Source organism: Sphaerodactylus townsendi, linkage group LG07 (genome assembly GCF_021028975.2).
Source record: "Sphaerodactylus townsendi isolate TG3544 linkage group LG07, MPM_Stown_v2.3, whole genome shotgun sequence".
NCBI lineage: Eukaryota > Metazoa > Chordata > Lepidosauria > Squamata > Sphaerodactylidae > Sphaerodactylus > Sphaerodactylus townsendi.
The window spans coordinates 3,577,761-3,600,084 of NC_059431.1; the positions used below are offsets into that span (position 1 = coordinate 3,577,761).

Consider the following 22,324-nt stretch of genomic DNA (forward strand, 5'->3'; position numbering starts at 1 on the left):
CTGGGCGAGTTTTATGTTGAACATATGTATGGAAAATAGCCCTCCTTTTAGACTGCAGAAGACGCACGAGAGCCAGAAGAGAGTCTCGGAGGCAAAAGGGGAGTTCAAAGAGAGACAGGAGGAGAGGTGGGGGGGGGGGCAGGGGGGGGGCAGCACCTGCGTATCTTTGCATCCCTTCTGTTTTGCATTCCGAAATACAGGCAACCATCAAGGAGACGTTCTCGGCGGGCTGTTTAATATAGGAGCCAATGTCGTCCCAAGGACACCATTTACACTACAAAAGGGCTGAGATGAGTTTAGTTATCGTGACTCCCCTCCCCACTCAGAAGAATCCTGGGAAATTGAGTTTTCTGGTGCTGTGATTTATGTGGCAGGCGAAGCATCACTCAGGGCAAATAATGCCGGGACCGGAAATGCCACCATTCTCTGCCGCTGCTCACCAGCACCAGGCGGAAGTGGGGGGGACAACAGCGGCAGAGGTAGGATCCAGCAGGTTCTCACAGGTTCCCGAGAGTAGGTTACTAATTATTTGTGTGTGCCGAGAGGGGGTTACTGATGGGTGATTTTGCCCCATGATTTTTGCCTTAGTTACGCCCCTCCTCTCAGCAGTAGTGCGCAGAACTGGAAGCAGTCTAGCAGGAGGTGCACCGGCATGCGTGGCAGCCTGCACCTGCGTGCATTCGTTTCCCGCCCAACAACCGGTGCAGCGGCTGCGTCCTTGCCACAGCCCCGCCCCGGAATCCCCAGCCACGCCCCCGTCGTGCCCCGCCCTGCCCCATTGGCGCTACGCCACAGTTTGAATCCCACCACCATGGGAACCTGTTACTAAAATTTTTGGATCCCACCACTGGGCAGGAGTGCTGGCATCGAGCACGAGTGAAAAACCAGGAGTGACCTCTTGATGCTAGGAATGATGGTCTAAGATTTGCCAAAAAGTCCACGGGGATGTGTGTCCCTGGGCCCAAATCGTCCTGGGGATGCCAACCAGTAGCCTGGCCCCATAGCTCCCTCCATGCCATGATCCCAATCCAAATTGAGCTTCGGCATGCTTGGTACAGACGTTCCTTGCAGGTGTCACCTGGCTGCAGGGAGGGTGAGTCAGGTGAGGGTGAGTCAGGTGAGTCAACACCTCATCTGGCTTGGGCATAAGAATTCATTGCCCCGGAAAACTCCCTTTCCCTGGTGTTCCCTAGGAGGGGAAGGCAGGATAGATACACACTTCTAGACCCCCACAACAGCTTCTCAGGTGCTGATTCCCACCCCTGCTACCCACAACCTCCAGGCAATCAGAAACAAAGAATACAGTACAAAGAATACAGTATATATTAGGTCAAAAAGGCTCAAGCTGTGCCTATAAAGAGACGGTGTGTCAAAAGTAAGATGAGGTTTTTAGAGCCCTATAATACAGTCTGTTGATATGGGCTGTCTGCCATGGAAAAGGTATAACTTTGTTGAGTAACTTCAATTTCAGGCCCTTGGCTGAGCCCTTCTCCTTCCTGCATCTCTTGACTTAAAATGTTACTAATGGGCAAATCTGGTGAGGTATCCAGGTTGCCCTCGCTTTTACAAGGTGGCGCTTGGTCCCCTTATTGATCTCAGCTGCCCCACCTGCCGTCGTCCTAGCAACCGACAGCACTGCCTGCTCGGCTTGTATTTGCTGGGCCTCAGTAGGTCTGCCCCGCTCGTGTTCGACATGCAGTGATTTTGATAAGTTGCAGGAACCTTCAGAAGTCGGACTGGAAATGCAAACGGCAGAGCCCAAAATCCTACCACCTAGTTCTGCGCAGGCTGGCCCTCAATCCCACAAGCCGTTATTTCACCCTTGACTCCAAGTCTTAAATATCCTTCCCTCCAAAGCCCTGGCTTCATAAATCAAAGAGTCCCTTTCCCACAGCTCTGGCAGCTCCGAAGTTGTCCAGAACAAGAGCCAGAGCCCAAATCCCACCTAGCAAACTGCACTCCGTCAATGGCACAACATCTGGTTTTCTCCTTCGTGTTCCGCAGTTGCTGAGGTGCACAGAGGTCGTTCCTGCTGCAACATCAGCTCCTGGAGTTGGTGCCAGATGTGACAAAATAGCCCGCATGTTTTGGTTTTGTGCCGAACGGGAATTGACTGTTGGGATTTCAACGGCACACATGTTGAAACTGCAGTGCGGCCTCTGAGATTTAGGGCACGATCCGCTGAGAAAACTCCCTGCCAGGGAACCATCGACATAAATAGGACAGCGTATGTGGGGCTTACGCTTCCTGTGTTCTGATTATTATTTTTTTGTTAATTCTGTAGCGGAGGACCTCAGCATTTTGGGAATGACAAATGGCAGAAGATTTCCCAGTGGTCACAGCTCAGAGGGGCCTCTGTGACGGGGGAAACCGAGGCAGACGTGCCAGCAGCTCTTAAGAGCTTTTCTGTTGGTAGAAGGGTCAGTGTTTCTGTTACACAACAAACCAGGATCCACACATGCAAGGGGAATTACTTGGGTCTGGCTGGGAGGAACTAACTACAGTAGGGATTTGTTTTGGAGTTCAGATCCCCCAAATTGTTTTTGTGGTAAGGTCTAGGAACACAACGCACATCTAACTTTTCTCTTGTCTTTGATACTATTAAAACAGTGGTGGCGAACCTATGGCACGGGTGCCAGAGGTGGCACTCAGAGCCCTCTCTGTGGGCACATGCAAACAGAGTTGCCCCCCCCCCTCCCAGACCCACATCTAGGCTGGCTTGGGCTGCTGGGCTTGGTTATTAGCATTAAACCTAACACCTAGTTTGGGGAAAGCAGTGTAGACAACCCTGTTAAGCGCTGTAAAACCCCACTGATTTTCATGAGAAGAAATAGCATAATCCTTTATCTGGGAGTAAGCTCGGTTGCTGGCAATGGGGCTTGCTTCTGAGTAAACAATCCTAGGGTTGTGATTCACCCATTGGAAGAGTTGCATGGTTGCTTCAAAGCAAAGCCACCGACTACCACCAAGCTTACTCCCGAGTAACGCACGCCTCGGAGCCAACCGTTTTTTTCTAAACTAAAACCTCAGCATTCAGGTTAAATTGCCGTGTGGGCCCTTTGCAATAAATAAGTGGGTTTTGGGTTGCAATTTGGGCACTCGGTTTCGAAAAGGTTCGCTATCACTGTATTAAAAGGTGCAGCTGCACATAATATACTCCATTTTCCTGTGTCCATTAGAACACAATCATAAAATCCTAGAGTTGGAAGGGACCCCAAGGGCCATCCAGTCCAACCCTCAGCCATGCAGGGACACACAATCAAAGCACTCCCGACACACTGTCGAACAGCCCTGACAGTCAGGAAGGTCTTCCTAATGTCCAGGTGAAATTTATTTTCCTGCACCTCAAACCCATTGTCCCTGGAGTGGCAGAAAACAGGCTTGCTCTCTCTTCAACATGACAGCCCTTCAGATATTTCAACACGATCTGTCATTAAAGCAAAGTCCAGCCCAAATGGACCAGGGGGCTGGCGCCCTTGCATGAGCCCGAGTGCGCCGGCCACAAAATCCCCTTCCCCTTCAGGAGAGAAGATGGAGGGTCCCACTCACATGTTGCCAGTAGTCAATGATGAGCGGCCGGTACCTCAGGAAGAACTTGAGGGGGAAGGAGTCAGGATCCGGCCAGGTGGAAGGGTACTGCCACGTCACCAGCAGTCTGCGAGGGTTGTGGGGGATGGGCTTTGCCACCACGTTCTCCGGAGGGTCCGGCTTTACTGTTCAAGGAAACAGATCAAGGGAGAAGAGAGGGAAAGTCTTGGTGAGAGAGGTTCCTTCTGGCCAACCTGGCCTCACGAGTAAGGCTCAACCACACCACGGCTTCTTCCGCACATGCAGAATAATGCACTTTCAAACTGCTTTCAGTGCTCTTTGAAGCTTTGCGGAATAGCAAAATCCACTTGCAGACAGTTGTGAAAGTGGTTTGAAAACGCATTATTTTGCATGTGCGGAAGGGGCCCATGACACTTCCAGGGGTGGGATTCTAATAATTTAACAACCGGTTTGCCCCCTGCCATGCGCACACCCCTCCCCCCACTTACCTGCCGTGGAGGAACTTCTTGTGGGGGCGGAGGGGGGCAACAAGGCCTTGCTGCCCTTGCTCCTCTGGGAGAGGGTGCTTTTAACAACCGGGTCTCTGAACTCAACAAAAAATTAGGCACCGGTTCTACAGAACTGCTGCGAACCAGCTGAATCCCACCACTGGACGCTGCAAACCACATCAATCAAACCACATTTTCAAGAGTTTCTGAGGGATGTGGGATTCTCAGAGGGGGAAGGGGCTGCTGCAGCTGTCCAAAGGTTTGTGGCCCCACTGAGCTCACTCCAAACTGGGCTCACAATTTGGAGGGAATTGGGTGGCTCTTGTAATGTGCCCGGGGACCGAAACCAGGGTGATTTATACCTCTCCATTCTGCCACTCACCACTGTCTTGGGAGGACAGCTTGAAGCGGTTGCTAAATTTTTTACTCTGTGTACTGCAAGTTGTGCAATAATGATCTTCTCATCATATTTGGAATTCTTGACACACACCGGTTTTATGCTTAATAAAGGTTTTTGATTTGGATTTGGGAGGACAGCTACCATAAGAAGAAGGGGGCAGGCTCTCCAGTATCGAAGCAACAGAAAATCTGCACCAATTGGCTTGAAGTCACCAAGTACTGTGTATTATACAACAATAAATAAACATTTCTTCAATGGAAGAATACACACAATACAATTTCAGTACAATTTCAGATTCAAATACAAGAATCCAGGCGTTGTAGCTACATGGAAACAAAGAATACAGTATATATTTGGTCAAAAAGGCTCAAGCTGTGCCTATAAAGAGATGGTGTGTCAAAAGTAAGATGAGGTTTTTAGAGCCCTATAATACAGCCTGTTGATATGGGCTGTCTACCATGGATTTGTTGAGTAACTTCAAGGCCCAATTATCTGTATGAGAAATTCTGCGTCTTACTTTCGACACGCAGTTTGTAGCCAAGGCTAGAGCTTCTTGGAGCCAATAGATATTTTATTCTTTGTTTCTACGTAGCTACAACACTTGGATTCTTGTATTTGAATTTAAAATTGTATTATATGTATATGAATTGTAGTGGTCTCATTGAAAAAATATTTGTTTATTGTATATAGCATGTATGTATGTATGTATGTATGTATGTATGTATGTATGTATGTATGTATGTATGTATTCATTCATTCATTCATTCATTCATTCATTCATTCATTCATTCATTCATTCTTTGGATTTTTATACCGCCCTATCCCCGAAGTGCTCCCGGCGGTGAATACACGATCACAGTACAATCATAAAATAACTAAAACCTTTAAAACAGCGGTAGAAACAATAAAACTAAGTGGAATAAACATAAGAAATATAACAAGTGGAGTCCGACAACCCCATTTTAAAAATCCTCTCCCAAGAGTACACAGAGTACACAGTTACTTTAAGCCAATTGGTGCAGATTTTCTGCTGTTTCGATATTGGGATGAGAGCTGGCAAACTTGTCAAGTCGCAAAATACAGCTGTGGGGGCGCGGGGGGGGGGGGGGCGCGGGGGGATCCTTTTCAGAGTTTTCTAAGTGCTTCTGGCACATGAGCTTTGGCTGAGGCCCCAGCTACACACCACGGCAGGCAAAGAAGAACTGGACAGTAGCATTGTCAAGAGAGCGGAACTCTTACCCTATTTTCTTTTCACTGCAACTCCCTCCCCACCAGTGCTGTTTCCCCGCCCCCCACCGGGTTTGATGTGCATGCTTGCAAAGGCAGTCCTCACAACAACCCTGCAAGGGAGGCCATCACTTTTTAAAACTTTGATTTTGATTTTTATCCCATACTACCCCAGTCAAAGGGCAGCTCACAACACACATACAGTGTACTCAGTTCAGTATACCAACAAACTCCTCTCAATCAGTATGCCCTTTATCGTCAAGATATGCAGACAATTGGCACCCCATGGCCAATCACCCGCAGGGCAGCTGCTGCATGCTGGCAGCCAGAGCTCGTTGTTGTCCCACTACATTCCCTCTTGTGCCGCCTGCGCGTCTCCTTTCCCCACAGAAAGCAAGAGGACTTCTTCTGGCACGACTTTTGAACCAGAGAAGGTCTGCAGTGGTGACGAACCTTTGGCACCCCATATGTTATGGACTACAATTCCCATCAGCCCCTGCCAGCATGGCCAATTGGCCATGCTGGCAGGGGCTGATGGGAATTGTAGTCCATAACAGCTGGAGTGCCGAAGGTTCACCACCACGGGCCTAAGGGCTGGGCAGAGCCAGCCGTGGGTCATCGGCCCATCACTCCTCATCTAACTTCCAACAGGCATCTCATTTAATAAATCCAACTACACCACTGTAGTTCATCTACCCTTTATTTTGACATGTTCAATAAAAGAAAGGGAAGAGCAGAAGGACAAAGAGGGGAAAGGAGAGCAAAAAAGGGAAAGGAAGGGGAAAGGGGGAAGGAGTCAGGGAGAGGGGTAAGAAAGGGGAGAGGAGAGCGTGGATTTCTGAAGACGAGAGAGAGGCGAGACGAGAGTGTGGCTTTGCTAAGGCGATACTGCTCAGGGCTGAGGAGTTTGTGGCTCACAGGTCCAGCTCTTAACCTCACACCAGTCCTGGAGTAAACCAGTCCTGAAAATACACAGCTAGGATACAATTTATGAACCTCAAGAACAAAGCCCATGAAGAAAGGACGACTGTGGATTTGCATAGATTAGCATTTGAAAGCATTCAGAGAGCTTCGTGCAAACAAGAACGGAGGGTAAATTTACCTGTTTATCTATCCCCCACCCCTCACCCCTTTTCATTAAGGAAGCAGCACCAGAGGAAATCACAACCCGGTTCACCAACATCAAACCAGTTAGTAAAAAAAAGTGCGATTTCACACAACAAAAACAGTTGTGGGACGACACCTTAACATATTGGTGGTGATTGCATCTAGTTGATTGAGATGCATTCCTACTTCAATGTAACTGCTGACAGATTTATGTACCCAGCCTGCTTTCTGTTACTATTAGCTGATGGGGCATTCTTTCCTTGATCTTTTAATTTATGGCTTCACACTCATAGTAGATAACTAGGCTATACCTGACACCTTCACTCCCTTGGGAAACGGCTGTGGGGGCGGATGGCCAGGTGGCTTGATCTCTCTCTGTCGCTGACCTTGGGGTGCCTCGGCTCCGCAATAAGTTTTTCTCACATTTATTGGGAAAATGGGAGGGGGGGGTTGTTTCTGAATAAAGGGGGCAACAAAAGCCAGGTTGGCCAGAACTGCTACGTTGCCTTGCAACCAAGACTACTGATCATCGATCCAGAGTCCGTTGATTGATTCAAGGCTTGAGACCTAACACCTTTCAGTTTACCATTCTAAACCTGATGGTGTTCATTGTTGGTCCTGTTCTGTGTCGAGCAATATAAGGACAAGAATTTCATACAACCAAATTCTAGTTATGAGCCATTTCTAAAACGTGTCAGGCCCTGCCATCATGGGCTTGCCAACGCGCACGTAACATACCTGGGCATGTCCGGCTGCAGCTGGACTCGTATCATCCTCGCCCAAGGCCAGAGGCCCCTGTCTTTTGTTTTTGCTGTAACGTAGTGAATAGAGCTTCCCGGCTCTCCCTATCTATCTTTCTCAGGGAGCAGCCCGGCCATTCCCAAAACAATGCAACTACTGCAACTGTCTTCAACTGTCCTTTCACATGCTGATATTGGGGGAATGCAAAGGTGGGGGAGATCCCACTCCAACCACACTGTAATCTCAAGGTTTATACTGGGGGCCAAGGAGCTGGGACTTCAGTCTCAGCTACCTGGCCATAGGGTGCTGACCAGAGGTGGGATCCAGCAGGTTCTCACCAGTTCCCAAGAGTGGGTTACTAATCATTTCTGTGTGCCGAGAGGGGGTTACTAATTGGGTCTGCTTTTCCGTTAGAAATCCCATTAGGTCCAAAAATCATAAAGTCCTGTTGTTTCCTATGTGGCTGGTTAGCCAAGGTAGAAAACGGGATCATTCTCCCTGTCGGGCTGTTTTAAAAACATGTTTTAGAAATATGGTAAAGTTCCTTGTTTAAGGAAAGTATCCTTCTTTTGATTTCTAGAAACAAAATTAAGTATTTGAAAGTATGAAGTTCAGCTCATTCTGTTGATGGAGGGGGGAGCGGTCATTGCCCCTGCAGCTCTCCAGCACTGTTTGGAGGCGGTTGCTGGTTGGTTGCAACAGAGCAGGTTAAAACTTAATCCATCGAAGACGGAGATCCTCTGGCTTGGTCGTGGGGGGGAGGGTGAGAATTTCCAGCCGCTGGTGTGGGAGGGGGCCTTATTGGCGCCGGCCCCCTCGGTCCGCAGCCTGGGGGTCCACCTGGATTCGTCTCTTTCAATGGAGACCCAGGTGGCCCATATAACCCGGGTTGTGTTTTTCCATCTTCGACAGGCCCGGCGGCTGGTTCCCTTCCTCTCCCACACAGACCTGGCCACGGTGATTCATGCAACGGTCACCTCCAGGCTGGACTATTGTAACTCGCTCTACGCGGGCCTACCCTTGCGGTTGATCCGGAGGTTACAACTGGTCCAAAATGCGGCGGCCCGTTTGCTCACGGGGGGGCGGGGGGGGGAGCGCCTCCGGTGACTATATTCAACCAATACTGCGTCGTCTGCATTGGCTCCCGATTGAATTCCGGATCATCTTCAAGGTATGGGTACTTACCTTTAAGGCCTTACGCAGCCTGGGACCTTCATACCTTCGGGACCGCATTACCCCATACGTCCCTACTAGGCCTCTGCGTTCAGCGGAGGCCAATTTGCTGGTAGTCCCTGGCCCCTCAATGATGCGGCTGGCCTCCACGCGGGCCAGGACTTTTACAGCCCTGGCCCCTGCCTGGTGGAACACTCTTCCTCCAGCTGTCCGGGCCCTGCGGGATCTTGGTGAGTTCCGCAGGGCCTGCAAGACGGAGCTGTTCCGCGGGCTTTTGGAGTGTCCAGCCGCTGATATGAGTGCCCCTTTCACCCTCCTGTTTTTCGGGCCATTACCACCTATGGGCCCCACTCTTTTTCTCCCCTTCTGGGAGTATCTAATAGGAATTGTTGCGGGCATTGTTGTTATTATCGGCTGCATTTTAACTTAACTTATTTCAAACCTATATGTAATTACAATTTTTGTTGTTCACCGCCCAGAGCCCTTTGGGGGTTGGGCGGTACACAAGATAAATAAATAAATAAATAAATAAATAAATAAATGAATGAATGAATGAATGAATGAATGAATGAATGAATAAATAAATAAAGTATTTGACAGGCAGTCAATTAGAGGAGAAGTAGTTGTTTCTGTTGGCAGCAGATGATAGGACTTGCTAGAATGAGTTTAAATTATGGACAGAAAGATACCAGCTGAAAATTAGGAACTTTTTTTTACAGTAAGAGTTTTTTACAGTAACGGAGAAATTATTAATGCCCCGCCCCCGGAATGCCCGCCCCCGCCCCCGTCGTGCCCCACCCAGCCCCATTGGCGCTATGCCACAGTTTGAATCCCACCACCATGGGAACCTGTTACTAAAATTTTTGGATCCCACCACTGGTGCTGACACAGTTCAAATAATGCTCTTGAAGCTATTCTTGAGTCTTGTTATCGACTGGGGTACCAGACCCTTACAAACGCTCTGGCCGTTTCGAACAGTGCCAATTTCCCCACACCTTTGTCACAGCATGTTCTTTTGGGCTTGTTAAAAAGCATTTACTCTATAGCACTAGAGCAGTATAGCAGTTCAGTGCATCGGAATGCTATAGCACCAAATCGCTATATCGGTCTAGGAGTATAGCGCTAATCTCAGAATTATTTTTAAAAAGCCGAAAAAGAACAAGCTGTGGAAAATGGCGGGGGGCGGGGGGGAGAGAAGTCCACCCAGAAGCGCTTCGGACATTTTTAACAACATACGACTGAGATTCAGAAGCTCAAAGAAGAGCTGGAATTGGGAGCAGCTGACATAAAAACGGGCTCGGCGCAGCTTGCCAACGGGACGCAAGAGGATTTGTTGGGAAAGGTAAAAAAAAAATCTGTTAGCAACTGGGAGCCAAAACAGTTTCTGAAATGACACAAAAAACCCAGGCCCCTTCCGCACATGCAAAATAATGCGTTTTCAAACCACTTTCACAACTGTTTGCAAGTGGATTTTGCTCTTCCGCACAGCTTCAAAGAGCACTGAAAGCCCCAGTTAGGTACCAACTGCTAAAATGGACCGTGAGGGAAGTTCGAAAGGGCCTCCGCCTCACTGGCCAAACGGCTTGGTCGTTCTCCAGCCGGTGCCTGACGTGAGCAAGTCCAGCTGCACGCCCAAAGCTGAGTCATGTCCATTTGGGTTCGATCCAGCCAGAACGGAGGGAGGAGCCCAGTTTGTCCCTCCATTGGTTGCGCAGGGGGGAGTGGGAAGGGGGTGTGGGGGGGACACACCGGCTGCGTGGACTCTGAGCTTCTCCAGATGACCGTGCAATCCCCCCTCTCGCTCCGCGCCCAGCCTTTAGGGTAGACATCAGCTTCCACTAAAAGGGCCTCTGAGCACATCAGGAAAGTCATAAATCCAAGCCCGGCTCTGTGGGCTTCCTGGATTTTGGCTCGCAGCGAAATGAAGCGCTTGCTGAGCTGACTGCACCCCGGTGACTCCCGAATCCAGCTCCGTGTCAGAGGCTACGCAGGGCCTCAGGATAAAAGGGGCCGGGCCGGCTCGGCAGGAGATGCCGTGACGGGGAAAAGCCTCGATTGCTCGTGCCAATTTTTTCCCAGCCGTTTGTACTGCAGGTGTTTTGCAGAACGGACTCTGGCCAACTTCTCCTCCCCTGGTGTCAATCCAGTTCTAGTTTTGCAGAGCCGCGGCAATTTAACTAGGGCAACGGACGCTGATAGCACCGTGAAAGCCACGGGGGGTGGCCTAAAACAGATGTGGGGAGGAGGGTGGCTTTATAGGGGTGGGTGTCCGATGCCGGATGAGCAAAACGCCTGCTGGACCTGACCAAACCGTCCATCTGGTCCAGCATCCGGCTTCCCACGGTGGCCAGCCAGCGGCTACAGAATGGCTACCAGAAGGATGCACAGGCAAGAGCCTTCCCTGCGGCTGGCCCTCCCCAACACCAATCGGCCCCTTGACGCCTCCTCTCTGGGAACATTGTGCCTCTCTCCCAAGAACATCCCAGTGGCCATTCTGCAGCCATGGATTGGGATCCTATAGGAATGTGCTGCTGAATTAGTAAAACTGGCGAGCCATAAGTATATAGAAGAAGAAGAGTTTGGATTTATATCCCCCTTTCTCTCCTGCAGGAGACTCAAAGGGGCTGACAATCTCCTTGCCCTTCCCCCCTCACAACAAACACCCTGTGAGGTAGGTGGGGCTGAGAGAGCTCCGAGAAGCTGTGACTAGCCCAAGGTCACCCAGCGGGCGTGTGTGGGAGTGCACAGGCTAACCTGAATTCCCCAGATAAGCCTCCACAGCTCAGGCGGCAGAGCGGAGAATCAAACCCGGTTCCTCCAGATTAGATACACGAGCTCTTAACCTCCTACGCCACTGCTGCTCCTATACACCTGAACATATTGTGTTATAGGGTTGCAAATAGGTCTCTTGGTTACTCCAAACCCTCTAGAATTGAAGTGTCGGTGAATTAATAAGTACTGGTCTAGACTGCACATGATAGGAACATAAATTCGGGTTTTTTTAAATTACAGGCGCTAGTTTGAGTTTCTTTCCATGGAAGTTTATTTGCAACGCGACAATTTCCCTGCATATTAATGTTGTCCAAAAAAGATACAATCCCAAACCCCTTGGGCACACCAGTTTCAGCGATGGCTATTTTCACTTCTTTAACAGTGCCATATGGAGCGAAGAAGCTCCGAATTTCAGCCTCATCTATTCAGATATCTATTCATCCTACAAAACCAGTATTTGGCTTGATTTTTTTTCCTTCAGGTAAAAGAAAACCTGGGCTTGTTGCAGGCAGCGGAACACTTTCATCCCTGGGAACGCTTGCATTTTGTGCATCTTGATTTTCAAAAGACATCTTGCCACCCTTTAAGCAACACCGAAAAACTAAATTAATTGTTTGGCTTAAAAACACACACAACTAAGTTACAAACTTCCTCCCCTGAAAATAACCCCAAAGCCGAGTGCATATAATGTTTTCAGACTAGTTTATTTTACAGTCAGTGTACCATAGATCTAGTATAATGGAGTGCGTTTTTAAATTCAGTTCTTTATATTTTTATACTGTGATACCTGCCTTGGGTCTTGAGGCATTAAGCAAAAAGACAAGTATACAAATATTTTAAATAAGTGGAAGCAGAAAGTCCCGTCAGCTGCTTGGTCGACATGTAGATGAACAGAAGCCAGGAATTATCTTTTTAAAATGGAAATAATAAATAAATACATTTTCTGTCCAGGCTGTAGATGTCCTTCGAGCAGCTGTTGGGAGCTAACTTTGTGCAAGTGGAAAGTTCCCCGTCACTCCAGGATTAGATCACCATTTCCCGATTTATTGGCGGGATGGAAACTGACTGGGAATGGTAAATTCCATACATGCAAAATCAAGGAAGTGAGGTTCTGAAAGGTTGCAGGGGGGAATTTTGAATTTTTTTAACCATCTCAAATTGAAAATGCTGGGGGGAAGGATTAGGACTGATAAAAGGAAACACTTCTTCACGCAACGTGTGATTGGTGTTTGGAATATGCTGCCACAGGAGGTGGTGATGGCCACTAACCTGGATAGCTTTAAAAGGGGCTTGGACAGATTTATGGAGAAGTCAATCTATGGCTACCAATCTTGATCCTCCTTGTTCTGAGATTGCAAATACCTTAGCAGACCAGGTGCTCGGGAGCAGCAGCAGCAGCAGAAGGTCATTGCTTTCACCTCCTGCAGGTGAGCTCAAAGGCACCTGGTGGGCCACTGCGAGTAGCAGAGAGCTGGACTAGATGGACTCTGGTCTGATCCAGCTGGCTTGTTCTTATGTTCTTAAGGGAGGTGAGATATTACTTTTAAAAATAACTTTTCAAAATGCCATACAGGGAAACTGTGCCATAGAGCAGATACCGGCACGTAGACCCCCTGGGGGTTATTTCCTGTGTCGGCCTGGATGGAGAAGGATGTGATCAGGAGAGAAGGCCAGCCTCATTCATTTCCAACTGAGAAGGGAGAGTCAGGTTTCTCTGGGATAAGAGGTCTGGCCTGGGGGAGGGCGATAAGTCCTCTTCCCTGTTTCAAAGGGGTTTTTGGAGGGGTTTCCCGGGTCTGTCGATAAACGTCTCATGCCATACCATTCCCTGCACTGCTGTTACTGAATGGCCCCTTCCGCACATGCAAAATAATGCGTTTTCAAACCACTTTCACAACTGTTTGCAAGTGGATTTTGCCATTCCGCACAGCTTCAAAGAGCACTGAAAGCAGTTTGAAAGTGCATTATTCTGCATGTGCGGAATGAGCCAATGAAGGCTTTTGCTCACACGGAAGTGCTTCTCTTGAACACACCGGGGGGGTCCTGACAACCCCCCTGCTGAGAATGGGCCAAGGACACCAGGCCAGTCGGCCACCAAGGCCATTCTTGTCTGCTCTGACTGGCAGCTGCTCTGTGGGTCTCAGGCAGAGGAAGATCTTTCACACCGAGTACTAGTCTCAGGTCCTGGAGATGCTGGGGGTTGAAACTGCGTCCTTCCGCATGCCGAGCGGCTGTCCTGCCACTGCGCCACGGCCCCACCCAGACTCCTGAAGCTGCCTGATGCTGAACCAGACTATTCATCCATCAAGCCCGGTATTGTCTAATCAGACTGGCAGCAGCTCCCAGGCAGAGATCGTTCATTTCACCCACTACTTGGTCCTCCTAACTGGAGATGCTGGGAATTGGGCCTGGGTCTGCAGGCCAAGTAGATGCCAAGTAGAGGCTCCCCCACTGAGCCACGGCCCCTTCCTGAAAACCATCCTGCTCAACAGCCTTCAGGTGTCTCCCTGGCACCAATGCCCACCTCACAGGTGCCCAGGTGGGCTTCCTTCCTGGGCAGTTCTGCTCCAAGGCCCCTTTTCAAGAACCGCCTGGCTGCTGGAGAGAGTGTCCACCCCACCAGGCAGAGGGCAAGGGAATCTCACCCACTCGAACACAGACATCTGCCTAAGGCTTCCAGGGGTCTGCAACCAGAGGTGGGATCCAGCAGGTTCTTCTCACAGGTTCCCGAGAGTAGGTTACTCATTATTTGTGTGTGCCGAGAGGGGGTTACTAATGGGTGATTTTGCCACGCGATTTTTGCCTTAGTGATGCCCCTCCTCTCAGCAGTAGCGCGCAGAACTGGAAGCAGTCTAGCAGGAGGTGCACCGGCGTGCGTGGCAGCCTGCGCCTGCATGCATTCGTTTCCCGCCCAAGGACCGGCGCAGCGGCTGCGTCCTTGCCACAGCCCTGCCCAGGAATGCCCGGCCACGCCCCTGTCGTACCCCGCCCAGCCCCATTGGCCTACGCCAGTTTGAATCCCACCACCAGGGGAACCTGTTACTAAAATTTTTGGATCCCACCACTGTCTGCAACCTGCGGCTCTCCAGATGTTCATGGACTACAATTTCCATCAGCCACTGCCAGCATGGCCAATTGGCCATGCTGGCAAGGGCTGATGGGATTTGTAGTCCATGAACATCTGGAGAGCCGCAGGTTGCACCAATTTGCACGTCTCTCAGGGCGCGAGGGGCCGTGTTTGCCCTGGCCAGCTCTTGATACACAGAATAATTAGCCCAGCCAGGACGTTGCATTTTTAATGCCAGGTGCGGCTTTCCATAATTTGCCCCAGGCTCCCATTAGAAGAGCTGGGGATGAAACAGGCTCGCTCTCCCGCTCTCGCTGTGTGCATTGGCGGTTGCTCCTCGTTTGCATCCGGAATACAAACACCATCTGTCAAGCCTGTGTTATCCGTTCGAGATGTGAAAAAAAGACACACGGGGGCTGTGCTCCGCCCCATGCCCAGCACACCTGTGCCTTCCTGCAATGCTCCATTCGCCGTGCCTTCTCGGCTGGGAACTGGGGGTGGGTGGCGTGACCCACTCGCCACTCTCCCCCGTAGACTTGAACATGTCCTGAGTGCTTGCGAATACTTCCTTGCTTGGTCAGGCTGAGGCCGTCTGGACTCAGCCCATTTGTGCAAAATTTTCCCAGGTACAGAGTCTAAACTTTTTAAGGCTCGGCGAATCTGCTTAGAAATGCATGTGTGGTGGTGGTGGGGGGGCGGGCTTTGGGCGGTAGACCTGGGCGCCATCGCCATGATATTGGCAGACAGTTCGATTTCTCTCCCACTCATGTCTAGGGAAAATGGAGCCTGGGATGAGGGGGATGAAAAACTCAGATTTTGCCTTGGGCTCCGTTTCCCCCAGATGTGCCTCTGAGTCTGTGGCTACCCAGGTCAAAGCCCAGTAGCCCAGCTTGACTCAGATCTGGCTCTTCTACTGCAGGCAAACATGGCTGCCCGTCTAAAACCTTCCTCCTGGAAACAGGCAGCGCCAGTGCCAGAGACTCACTGTGGCCCTGCTGGCTCCCCGTGTGCCACAAGGTTATCAGCCTCACACCCCTCTGCCTACCTTCTAGACCCCACAGGTCCAACATGAGGCCCAGACCTCAGAGGGGATGATGTTCAGAACCAGCGTGGCGTAGTGGTTAAGAGCAAGTGGATTTTGATCTGGAGAACAGGGTTTGATTCCCCACTCCGCCACTTGAGCAGAGGACTCATATTTGATGAACTGGATTTGTATTCCTGTTCCTCCACCCGAAGCCTGACGAGTGACCTTGGGCTAGTCACAGTCCTCTCTGAACTCTCTCAGCCTCACCTACCTCACAGAGTGTCTGTTGTTGGGAGAGGAAGGGAAGGAGTTTGTAAGCGGCCTTGAGTCTCCTTATAGGAGAGAAAGGCGGGGTATAAATCCAAGCTCTTCTTCGTCTTCTCTTCTACTCGGCCCATAATTCCCTCGACTTGGGAGCTGGTTCTTAAGAACATAAGAAAGAGCCTGCTGGATCAGACCGGAGTCCATTTAGTCCAGCTCTCTGCTACTCGCAGTGGCCCACCAGATGCCTTTGGGAGCTCACGGGCAGGAGGTGAAAGCAAGGGCCTTCTGCTGCTGCTGCTCCTGAGCACCTGGTCTGCTAAGGCATTTGCAATCTCAGATCAAGGAGGATCAAGATTGGTAGCCATGAATCGATTTCTCCTCCATAAATCTGTCCAAGCCCCTTTTACAGCTATCCAGGTTAGTGGCCATCACCACCTCCTAAGAACATAAGAACATAAGAACACGCCAGCTGGATCAGACCAGAGTCCATCTAGTCCAGCACTCTGCTACTCGCAGTGGCCCACTAGGTGCCTTTGGGAGCTCACATGCAGGATGTGAAAGCAGTGGCCTTCTGCTGCTGCTGCTGCTCCCAAGCACCTGGTCTGCTAAGGCATTTGCAATCTCAGATCAAGGAGGATCAAGATTGGTAGCCATGAATTGATTTCTCCTCCATAAATCTATCCAAGCCCCTTTTACAGCTATCCAGGTTAGTGGCCATCACCACCTCCTAAGAACGTAAGAACACATGCCAGCTGGATCAGACCAGAGTCCATCTAGTCCAGCACTCTGCTACTCGCAGTGGCCCACCAGGTGCCTTTGGGAGCTCACGTGCAGGAGGTGAAAGCAAGGGCCTTCTGCTGCTGCTGCTGCTGCTCCTGAGCACCTGGTCTGCTAAGGCATTTGCAATCTCAGATCAAGGAGGATCAAGATTGGTAGCCATGAATCGATTTCTCCTCCATAAATCTGTCCAAGCCCCTTTTACAGCTATCCAGGTTAGTGGCCATCACCACCTCCTAAGAACGTAAGAACACACGCCAGCTGGATCAGACCAGAGTCCATCTAGTCCAGCACTCTGCTACTCGCAGTGGCCCACCAGGTGCCTTTGGGAGCTCACGTGCAGGAGGTGAAAGCAAGGGCCTTCTGCTGCTGCTGCTGCTGCTCCTGAGCACCTGGTCTGCTAAGGCATTTGCAATCTCAGATCAAGGAGGATCAAGATTGGTAGCCATGAATCGATTTCTCCTCCATAAATCTGTCCAAGCCCCTTTTACAGCTATCCAGGTTAGTGGCCATCACCACCTCCTAAGAACATAAGAACAAGCCAGCTGGATCAGACCAGAGTCCATCTAGTCCAGCTCTCTGCTACTCGCAGTGGCCCACCAGGAGCCTTTGGGAGCTCACAGGCAGGATGTGAAAGCAATGGCCTTCTGCTGCTGCTGCTCCTCCCGAGCACCTGGTCTGCTAAGGCATTTGCAACCTTATTGGCTCCAAACCAGTTTGATGCAGGGAAGTCTCTCCCCTGCAAAGACAGGTAGGTGGACTGGTCTCTTGAGAAAGATGCAAAACGCCTTTAATCGCCGGCCATGCCTGGGCGGGACATCTGCCCTACAGCTACCAAGGGACATCGCTCCTGCCAGCGCTTCTAGAAAACTGGGTGCCATACTCCAGAGCCAAACCTGGGTAGTATCATCAGGAGATTCCCCCAAACAGGGGTTCATACCATCTATGTGGCAGGACAGGCTCTACGTTCCAGCTGCTGTCTCAGAAATGCCCTGGCCTTCCTCTGAGTTGTCACCACAAAGCACAGCCCATGAGTTTAAAAAACATGTTCTATGAGGAGGGAGAGGAGGGCGTGGGGGGAAAGAAGGAAGCGCACCCACCTGACAGAGACCCAAGGACGTAGGTAAGGGGGGGTTTTCTCGGGTTCAAACCCCCCCATTCATGTCCGAAGCTCCGCCCACCCGTTTGTGGGTTTTAAAAAGATTTTTAGTGTTTTTTGGTTTTTGGCCTGCAGGGGGCGCATCGTTTGGGCTAGCAGCACCAAACTTTCAGGGATTGTTTGGGGGGGAATCTCCTGATGATACTACCCAGGTTTGGTGAGGTTTGGTTCAGGGGGTCCAAAGTTATGGATTCCCAAAGGGGATGCCCCAATCCTCCATTGTTTCCAATGGGAGCAAATAGAAGATGGGAGCTACACCTTTGAGGGTCCATAACTTTGGACACCCTGAACCAAACTTCACCAAACCTGGGTAGTATCATCAGGAGAGAGACCACCAAACCTGGCACAGCCACTACCTCTTCTACTGCACATTTCTGTCCCGCTGGTTCTGATTCAAGAGCTTTCCTTGATTCCTCCCAGCTGCCCCCGGAGAAAAGGAAAGTCATGGGGAGTCTGAGTTCATTTTGCACATCCCACTGCAAAGAGGCTCCCAACCTTGTCTAAAACGCTAAGCTGAGCTGGAACATGAGGCCTTTTTCAGGGGCTTGTTTCTAATGTCCTCCTGGACTCAAATCTAGCTTTGACATGAAGCTCGTCACTGAAGGACTTTCCAAACGGACTTCTGATTTCCTGCTTTCCAGCCAAAACCCCTCGACTCCCTTTCTACCATTTGCACAGCTGGGTCGGCCGCTCTTCCGCCGTGTCTTGGGACGGCCTCCTCAGAGAAGTGACATTTGGCTCAAGAACTCACTGCTCCTCTTCCTACAATTCTGGCCAAGTGCCCACGTCCGGTGCCCAGGGATGCTTCTGTCTGGAAGGTACGGAGAAAGCAGCCGTTTGGCTTGCCCGGGCAGTCCTTAGATCAGCAATGTGGCGCACCTCGTCACAATGAAAGGCTAATTGCTGCTGTGGCACCATGAGCAGAGGAGGTCTGGTCTCCCCAGGAACCTGCCTTTTTGGAAAGTCTTCCACCCCCAGCCCCGACCCCCGAATACTGGATGGTCCAGGAAGGAGATGCCAGACGAGGCCCTCAGGACAAGCAGCCGAGATGCAGGACTAGAGAACAGTCAGGCCTGTGGCACTAGGGACGACCTGACACTTATCACAGGAGGGGAGTTCTATCTATCTATCTATCTATCTATCTATCTATCTATCTATCTATCTATCTATCTATCTATCTATCTATCTATCTATCCATCTATCCATCCATCCATCCATCCATCCATCCATCCATCCATCCATCCATCCATCCATCCATCCATCCATCCATCCATCCATCCATCCATCCATCCATCCATCCATCCATCCATCCATCCATCCATCCATCCATCCATCCATCCATCCATCCATCCATCCATCCATCCATCCATCCATCCATCCATCCATCCATCCATCCATCCATCCATCCATCCATCCATCCATCCATCCATCCATCCATCCATCCATCCATCCATCCATCCATCCATCCATCCATCCATCCATCCATCCATCCATCCATCCATCCATCCATCCATCCATCCATCGATTGTTTGGATTTGTAGACCGCCCCATCCCCGAAGGGCTCTGGGTGGTGTACAACAATATCCACATGTGTACAATATATCATAACAATCAGTACATTTACTAAAACCAATAAAACCCATGAAAAACAGCGGTCAGTGCAAAAATATCAGGCGTCCCCAAACCCAATTTATTTAAAGGCCTCCCTGAGAAGAGGGAGCGGCTGGACTCCCTCTAAGAGGGTAGCATAAGATGGTAAAATAAATGTGTAAGGGGGGGGGCACACTTCAGCGACTGGACACTCCAAAGGCCCAGCGGAACAACTCAGTCTTACAGGCCCTGCGGAACTCGCCAAGGTCCCGCAGGTCCCGGACAGCTGGAGGAAGAGTGTTCCACCAGGCTGAGGCCGTGGCTGTAAAGGTCCTGGCCCGTGTGGAGGCCAGCCGCATCATTGAGGGGCCAGGAACCACCAGCAGATTGGCCTCTGCTGAATGCAGAGGCCGAGTAGGGGCATATGGGGTAATGCGGTCTCTAAGGTACGAGGGTGCTTATTGTGGGGTGGGGGTGCTTATTGGCCTGGTGTCAGGTCTATGATTCATTCAATGACAGGCTCTGGATTTCATCAATCAGAAGCCTTCACTGGAACAAACCCTGAACCCCTGGCCAAGGTCTGACCCACCCCCCAAATGCCCTTGGGTTTATTGCCTCCGCTGTCCACTCCCTCCCCTGCCCCCAACTACACAAAATAGAAGTGGGGAAGTAGAAGGAAGCAAAAGTCCTTTCCCAAGGTCTAGGGCTGTGGTGGTGAACCTTTGGCACTCCAGATGTTATGGACTACAATTCCCATCAGCCCCTGCCAGCTGCCAATTGGCCATGCTGGCAGGGGCTGATGGGAATTGCAGTCCATAACATCTGGAGTGCCAAAGGTTCACCACCACTGGTCTAGGGAATGATATGGAGCCATCTGCCCACCCTTCCCAACAAAGAGAAGGCCCGAGATGCCGCTGTTATCTATAATTGCAAGCACAGAGGGAAAGAAGAAGAAGAAGAAGAAGAAGAAGAAGAAGAAGAAGAAGAAGAAGAGTTGGATTTATATCCTCCCTTTCCCTCCTAAAGGAGACTCAAAGGGGCTTACAATCTCCTTGCCCTTCCCCCCTCACAACAAACACCCTGTGAGGTAGGTGGGGCAAAGAGAGCTCCAAAGAACTGTGACTAGCCCAAGGTCACCCAGCTGGTGTTGGAGCGTACAGGTTAATCTGGTTCACCAGATAAAGCCTCCACAGCTCAGGCAGCAGAGTGGGAAATCAAACCCGGTTCCTCCAGGTTAGAGTACACCTGCTCTTAACCACTACGCCACTGCTGCTCCTAGCAACGAATGGCGAGATTCAGCAACCCAGAGAGGCCCCAGACCTTAAGACATTAAGCGCACACTGACACCTGGTACCTAAATAGTGGCTGCACCTGAGAGTAAATTCACTCTGTGGCCTTGGTCAAGCCTCTTGGAGTACAACAAATGGAAGGTAAGTGTCCCGTCTCCTAGGGAAGGCTCATTCCAGAACAAATGCGGTGCAGACTTTTCGATATCGGTGAGCCCTGCCGGTACATAACAGGGCCCCTGAGCTGGACTGAATCCTCCTCTGCTGAGAACTGAGGGAAATCGCTCTCCTCCCTTGACAGGAACAGCAAAGCTGTTTTGCGGATTGCAAGAAGATAAATGTACCATGAAGCACTTTGAACACTTAAAAGCACAAATAAATATTATTCACTGCGCCCCAGACAGAAGCACATCTTACTGTGACATGCCACGGAGGAGAAATATTGGGAGCGAAAACTACCAGACCATGGCCACACCGCCCAGAAAACCCACAACAGCCAGTATTGTTATTCAGCCCAAATGATGCCATTTGATGGGGCAGCCAGACCTGAGTTGGGGGTTTTATTTGGAAGGAAAACGCTCTGTGCTCCAAAAGGCGTCCCTCTCCCACAGCCTGTGCAGTGTGTGCTGACGTATGGGCCAATGGAAAAGGGAATGTCCACCTACAGTAGGGGTATTCAAACTATGGCCCTCCAGATGTTCATGAACTACAATTCCCATCAGCCCGGCCACTTAGCCATGCTGGCAGGGGCTGATGGGAATTGTAGTCCACGAACATCTGGAGGGCCATAGTTTGAAGACCCCTGACCTACACCATGATTCTGCATCTCTGCAGTCCAGGACCCATCAGGAACCCTCCCCATCAAGACCCACCTGTGTGGTTCTCTTTCCCTATTCAGGTGTGGAAGAGAGTGATGGGGCTGACCAATAGGCAGTGACCCATCCTTTTTCACCTGCTCCATCCAATGAAGGATCTCAGGTCCCCAATTCCTGGGGCCACCTTCTCAGTTCCCGTGAGATCCAGTCGGCAGGACGGGGCCCACCACGGAATTTACCTATCGCAAATTCGTCGAAGGAGATGGTGGTGGAGTTCCTGCCCAGGGCGTTCGTGACTGTCAGCGTGACCTTATATTTCTTGGTGGAGAAGAGGTGAAGGTACCGGATGTAGCACCTGTTCTTGGGGGACGCGTCCTTCTCGCACACGATTTCCTTGGAGTCGTGCCTACCAAAAACAGAGAAAGGGGGCATCAGCTGAGTAGGAAAACTGTTTATAAGAACAAGCCAGCTGGATCAGACCAGAGTCCATCTAGTCCAGCTCTCTGCTACTCGCAGTGGCCCACCAGGTGCCTTTGGGAGCTCACCTGCAGGAGGTGAAAGCAAGGGCCTTCTGCGGCTGTTGCTCCCGAGTTTGGCTGGTGGGCCCTTGGGGGTGTGCGGGCACAGGGGCACAGGATGGAAGGACAGGACTACGTGGGCTCCCATCCCTGGCTTGTTAGAAATCCTTTGCACCTGTGTTTGTTTTCGGAGTGGTGATAAAGAAGGGAGAAAGCTGAGTGGAAGATGTCCTTTATGACTTTATGACATGTTGATGCCCTTTATGACTTTTCTTCCAGTCCAACTGATGTTGGTAACCATACCACCACCCTAAAGGAAACTGTCTGCTCAGTTGGAAAAACCTCCCTTTCAGAGGTATATGGCAGA

The 22,324-nt window shown here is 50.6% G+C and overlaps 1 protein-coding gene across 1 annotated transcript in view; it reads right to left on the reverse strand.

The window, feature by feature from the left end:
• The window catches only part of CNTFR (ciliary neurotrophic factor receptor), a 57,576-nt gene that overhangs the window by 27,127 nt on the left and 8,125 nt on the right, over positions 1–22,324 (reverse strand). The window contains exons 2-3 of the mRNA XM_048504176.1: positions 21,679–21,845; positions 3,550–3,713 (exon numbers count right to left, since the gene is read on the reverse strand). Coding sequence (XP_048360133.1) covers positions 3,550–3,713; positions 21,679–21,845 — 331 coding nt within the window. The remainder of the gene's footprint in view (positions 1–3,549; positions 3,714–21,678; positions 21,846–22,324) is intronic.